Source organism: Gobius niger (genome assembly GCF_951799975.1).
Source record: "Gobius niger genome assembly, chromosome: 9".
NCBI lineage: Eukaryota > Metazoa > Chordata > Actinopteri > Gobiiformes > Gobiidae > Gobius > Gobius niger.
The window spans coordinates 17,983,247-17,989,246 of NC_136860.1; the positions used below are offsets into that span (position 1 = coordinate 17,983,247).

The 6,000-nt window shown below is 41.2% G+C and overlaps 1 protein-coding gene across 1 annotated transcript; it reads left to right on the top strand.

Moving 5' to 3' along the window:
- The first annotated feature begins 2,236 nt into the window (after window positions 1-2,236).
- slc5a3b (solute carrier family 5 member 3b) lies at window positions 2,237-5,688 on the top strand. Its single transcript, XM_079563572.1, has 2 exons — window positions 2,237-2,473; window positions 3,350-5,688. The coding sequence occupies exon 2, from the start codon at window positions 3,554-3,556 to the stop codon at window positions 5,654-5,656; it is 2,103 nt and encodes a 700-aa protein (XP_079419698.1). The 5' UTR covers window positions 2,237-2,473; window positions 3,350-3,553; the 3' UTR covers window positions 5,657-5,688.
- Window positions 5,689-6,000: the final 312 nt, after the last annotated feature.

Here is a 6,000-nt window from a genome sequence, read left to right on the forward strand (position 1 = left end):
TGTGTAATAAAATAATATTTCCATCTATCTATTCAAAGTAGTGGCAGTTTTTTTTCAGCTGCCTTGTGTCACATTGTCATATAGTTTAACCCAGTCAGTGGATAGAAGGCTATGATTAAAAGCCTACAACTATATGTAATTACTGATACAGTCATCCAAATAAATAAATGAATAAAAACTGGCACAAGGATTAAGGTTTTCTTCTCAAAAAGGTATTGTCATTGCTATTATGACACACATTTGACATTTGAAAGAACTAAATCAGTAAGGATGGCAACTTTATGCACAGAGGGGGCAACTGTTCCGCATTTGGGCAGCATGGTAGCGTTTCCCTTTATGAGCCGCTGGTCAAGTGCCTGCAAACAACTGACTGTGAACCAGTAAATTATGACAAAATTAACAGAAACCCCAAACAAAAATTGAGCTCCAATGTTTTTAGGTTTCAATAGGATGTGCTCATATCACATTCTAAAAGCCCACATGTTATAGTGCTCTGGTTTTACAGCAAGAAGGTCCCAGGTTCAATCCCAAGCCGGAAGGGGGCCTCTCTGTGTGGAGTTTTCATGTTCTCCTTTTGCATGTCTGCTCTGGTTTCCTCGACCACTAAAAAACACACCAATTAGGCCTCCAGCCAGGTGATGCTGACCATTAGCATGTCTCAATATCTGGAGATGGGTTCCTGTGCACCGCACCCTGCTGCCCACTGGCTACTTCTAACAGGTTGCCCCAGCAGAATGGGTCAGATGCAGACAACAAACAATAAAGTACACTCTGTACAGGGTCAGATTGAGTCCTATTTTGTGCACCCACTACTAAATGGAGTGGGTGCACAAAATGTTTTCCTTGGTTGCACCATAGAGCTTAAAGCAGTACTAAGTAACGTGTTTACCTTAATAAATCCGTTTCGTAGTCCCTGTGGGGGTAATACAAGTGTTAATGGGATGATTGGAGGGTCTTTCATCTCCCCCTGGTGTCTCTGGCCAGAAAACCATGTTTGCAACTTGACTGCCACCGGTGCGGAGAAAGCAATACACACTAATGTAATCACGAAGAAGAAGCTAACATGCTAACGGGCAAAGCTAACTGCGGGCTAACGTCACTTTAAACAGTATTTACAGCCAAGTTTGAGTGAAAAAAAATATTTCCATTGTATAATTGGATGCACAGTAACCCTCTCTCCCTTCGCCTTTCCTGTTGCGCTTATGGCCTCTAGGGGGAAGAGTTACTTAGTACTGCTTTAAGTGTAGTTGATTTTTTTATTTTATTTTTTATTATTATTATTATCATTATCATTATTATTATCTCTGCATCTGTGGTAGAGTAATGGTGTAAAATTATGCAATATCCTTTTTCAATGTCATTGTCATATTATTTTGTAAAATTTTTAGTCAAATGTATTCTTATTTCAGAAACATAGCTCTCGTATTCTGTCCTGCTCACACACTCCCCACCTGTTTGTATGTTTAACACTTTTTCACATTTGTCTTGTACATAGACCAATACACATCACATTTATGTTATAAACGGCAATAACTCATACAAGACAATAAATCTAAATATGGCCTTTAGAGAGTCCCAGCACTTATAGGGACAGGTCACGGTACCGCCTATAGGTGGTGCTGGCGAAGCACAAACACTCGTTGCGCAAGGATTTGTGGGTAATGCAGTTGATAACCTGAATGGAAATTTCCAACATTTAATTCTCAAACCGTGAATGGAAATTTACTGTTTCTCTACCGAGCTGTGTCTTGCAGTATGTTTTGTTGTCGACCAAGCGTTCTGTTTACCACATTCACACCATATTAAGTCTAAGTTTATGCCAAATTGCAAGTTAATAGTGTACAAAAACAAGGAAATGTTTAAATATTCCAGTTCATTTTCAAAACTGCATCATCTTCCTTCAAGGGTTGAGGGGGGAGCTTTTTTTGTTTTTCAAATAACTATTCCAGTAAACAAGATCGTATTAGGCTAATCACTTCTCGCAGTTTCTCTAAGCCAAGTCAGCCAAGTCTTATTCGTAATTGACCAGATGCTACAGAAGGAGCAGCCTAATAATGTTATAGTTACAGTGAGTTGATGATAAAATAAATAATACATTTCGGATATAATAAATATTGATATATCCATTAACCTACATAGGCAAAGTATTTCTAGGGACAGCGTAAAAACATCAGGGGGACGCGACACGTGCGTGGGGCGTGGATCTGCTGAGCCCTCGAAGTGACTATATGAAGGAGAGGCAAACGGTCATCTGAACAGTCGTCACACCTCCTCTCGACCTCAGGACGAGGAAGATATTTCACAGGGGTGTAATTGCCATATTATGGTGACTGCGAGCGCGAGCCCCGAGAAGTGATCTGCGGTTCGAGGTCCTGGATATACCGGAACAGTGACAGAGGGAGTCCGTTTCCTTATCTTCATTTGGGGATGTGTTTTAGCATCATTGGCGCATCTGCTAGCACAAGCTAACATGGTATATTTTTACTCAAAGGCACTTTTAATAATGTTATACATGTTGTAGCCTGTCATCGAGCATTTGTAGGACACTACTAGACTGGCTATGTGATGGTGAGTGTTTGACAGAGGTTGTAGCAATTGGCACTGGTACTTTTCATTTCATTCATTGCACACTGTCATGTTTTAACTTTTTACAAATGTGAGCTGCTCTTTCTTGATGTGAAATTTGCTTTGTAAAGCTCCAATTATTACTCATCAGGCAAGGACTGATGCTGATGTCCACTTTAGGTGCGCAGCTCGAGCTCCGTGATGGATGAATGACTTCTCGAACTTTCCTGCAGGGCGCGTGTACAGATGCGCGTCTCAGAATATTTCAGGGAATGTAAAGAAACTAATATATATATATATATATATATATATATATATATATATATATATATATAATATATATATTATTATTATTATTATTATATATTATTACTATGTCTATACTACCATACTATACTATACTATGTATCATTTACTATGACAATACTATGCTGTTCTGCTCATATACAGAATCAAATTATTATGTTTCCAAGTTCTTAATGTGATATAATTACAATAAAATTATTTTTGACATTTTATGTAAACAGATTAGGATGTTGACTTTTTGATAACTGCACATTGCATTTGTTAAAACTCAGAAGTAAATCCGGGCATGGTGATAATCTGTACTGCACTGTACACTTTTGTTATTTACTGTGTGGAGGTAATCTCTGTATTGCTGCTTGAGTTGTTGCTTAATGTTGCTTTTGATTTGTTCATTTGTCTCATTTAGATTATGTCCTAAGGAGATGTGCCTGTGTGACATAGCTAATAGTGTCTTTTCTATGTTTTTGCTGTCTTGCAGGAATTTAAACTCTAGGTTTTTGTAAACCAGAGACCTGCAGCATCCTCTAGATCTAGAACGACCTCAGTCCCAGTGGACAGTCACTTCTGAAGCACGCAGTAGATTTGTCCAGACCGAGAATCTACATCTTCCGTCCACTAAGTAAACCAAAGCACTGGCGGCTTTTGCTTCAGTTTTTTAGTCCTCTTGATTTGACATTGAACAATGAGTCCAGGAATGGAAGCTGCGGACATAGTGGTGGTGGCACTGTACTTTGTTCTGGTGCTACTCATCGGGTGCTTTGCAATGTGGAAAGCCAACCGGAGTACTGTCAGTGGCTACTTCCTTGCTGGACGGTCTATGTCGTGGATAGTGATAGGTGCATCACTGTTTGTCAGTAACATTGGCAGTGAGCACTTCATAGGCCTGGCTGGAGCAGGAGCAGCCAGCGGCTTTGCTGTGGGAGCATGGGAATTTAATGCACTTCTACTACTGCAGCTCCTTGGCTGGGTGTTCATCCCGGTGTATATCCACGCAGGAGTGTATACAATGCCGGAATACCTTTCCAAACGTTATGGAGGCAGCAGGCTCAAAGTTTACTTTGCTTTTTTATCAGTTTTACTCTACATTTTCACCAAGTTGTCTGTAGACTTGTATGCTGGAGCCCTTTTCATTCAGGAGTCGCTGGGATGGAACTTGTATTTGTCCATAGTTCTACTTATTAGTATGACTGCACTTCTTACAGTCACTGGTGGACTAGTGGCAGTACTATACACAGACGTCCTACAAGCAGTGCTAATGATTGGCGGAGCTCTCACATTAACTATCATGAGCTTAGACAAGGTCGGTGGGCTAGAGGGTGTCCGAACAAAATACATGCAGGCAGTGCCCAATGTTGCTGGTATTACAGCTGCAGGAAACTATACATACTCACCTTCTTGCCGTATTCACCCAAAGCCTGACTCTTTAAGTATTCTTCGTGGTCCACTGGATGAAGACATTCCTTGGCCAGGTTTCATTCTTGGACAAACCCCTGCTTCCATTTGGTACTGGTGTGCAGACCAAGTTATTGTTCAAAGAGTTCTCGCTGCCAAAAACATTGTGCATGCCAAGGGTGCCACACTCATGGCTGGTTTCCTCAAGATTCTGCCCATGTTTGTTATAGTAATTCCAGGTATGATCTCGCGCATAATGTTTGCTGACGAGATCGCCTGCATTGGACCAGAGCATTGTATGGCTGTTTGTGGCTCTCAGGCTGGCTGCTCCAACATTGCTTATCCACGTCTGGTCATGGCAGTCATGCCTGTGGGACTCCGTGGGCTGATGATGGCCGTCATGATAGCAGCCTTAATGAGCGATCTAGACTCAATATTCAACAGTGCAAGCACCATCTTCACTTTGGACATCTATAAAACTCTCCGGAGGGAGGCATCACAGCGTGAGCTTTTGGTTGTAGGGCGCATGTTTGTTGTGTTCATGGTGGCAATTAGTATAGCATGGGTGCCAGTCATCATTGAAATGCAAGGAGGGCAGACATATCTTTATATTCAGGAGGTAGCAGGTTACCTTACTCCACCAATAGCAGCCCTCTTCCTGTTGGGTGTGTTCTGGAAACGTTGTAATGAGAAGGGAGCATTTTGGGGTGGCATGACAGGGTTCGTCCTGGGCACCGTTCGGTTAGTCCTTGCATTTATCTACCGCGCAGGTCGTTGTGACCAGCCTGACACTCGGCCTCTCTTTATTACTCGCATACACTACATGTATGTGGCAGCTACACTCTTCTGGGTTTCAGGTTTTGTAGCTGTAGTAGTCAGTCTGTGTACCTCTCCACCAGATGAAGAACAGGTTAGAACTACCACAATCTGGGGTCTACGCAACCTTGAAAAACATCCAGTTAAAGACCGAGATGAGATATACAGGCTGACGGAAACGAGCCAGTGCAAAGGCAGCAATGGCCCTTGTAAAGAAGTGCCTTTAGATGTTCGCCTGGATGGGGCGGATGTTAAACTCCTCGTACCATCCACAGATCATGACCCCGTCACTCCTAGTACAGAAGAGTCTCCTATAAACCCTGCAGATCACAGATCAGAAGAAGCCTGGTACAAGGAGAGGAAGACTAGTATGTGTGTGAGAATTCTGGGTTGGATTTGTGGTTGTAAAGATGCAACAGAGGGAAAGCAAAGTACTCAGCAAAAAGTAGTGCAGGATGAGACCAGAATAGTACAAGAATTATTGTATGAACCTCCTCGAGTTAAATTTCTTCTCAACACGGTCCTGGTGTGTGTTTGCTCTGTGGGTATCTTCTTGTTTGTTTATTTCTCACTTTAGTTAAAAGTTGCATTGATAATACACCAATTGAAAGTTGTGCTTTTCTCTTGCAAGTCAAATTATACAGATTAAGGGCACTGTTCAGTGTGTTCAAACAGTTGAACTTTTCAAAGATCTGAGTTGCACTGTCTGTAATATTTACAGATCTTTGTAGGCCTAGAAGTACGATCAAAGCTATGTATTTCTAATTAGTATTGTAAATATATAGTATTTTCTAAATATCTACTTTTAAATAGCTGTATTCTTAATATTTGTCTTATTCCAAATATGCATTTGAGTTGTCATTTGTATTGTGGAAAAATTCTGATTTTAAACACTCACTGAAGCGAGTTATACCTGAAGTC

Excerpts from the sequence above, each read along its gene's own strand:
- slc5a3b (XM_079563572.1), top strand. The coding sequence starts at position 3,554 with ATGAGTCCAGGAATGGAAGCTGCGGACATAGTGGTGGTGGCACTGTAC.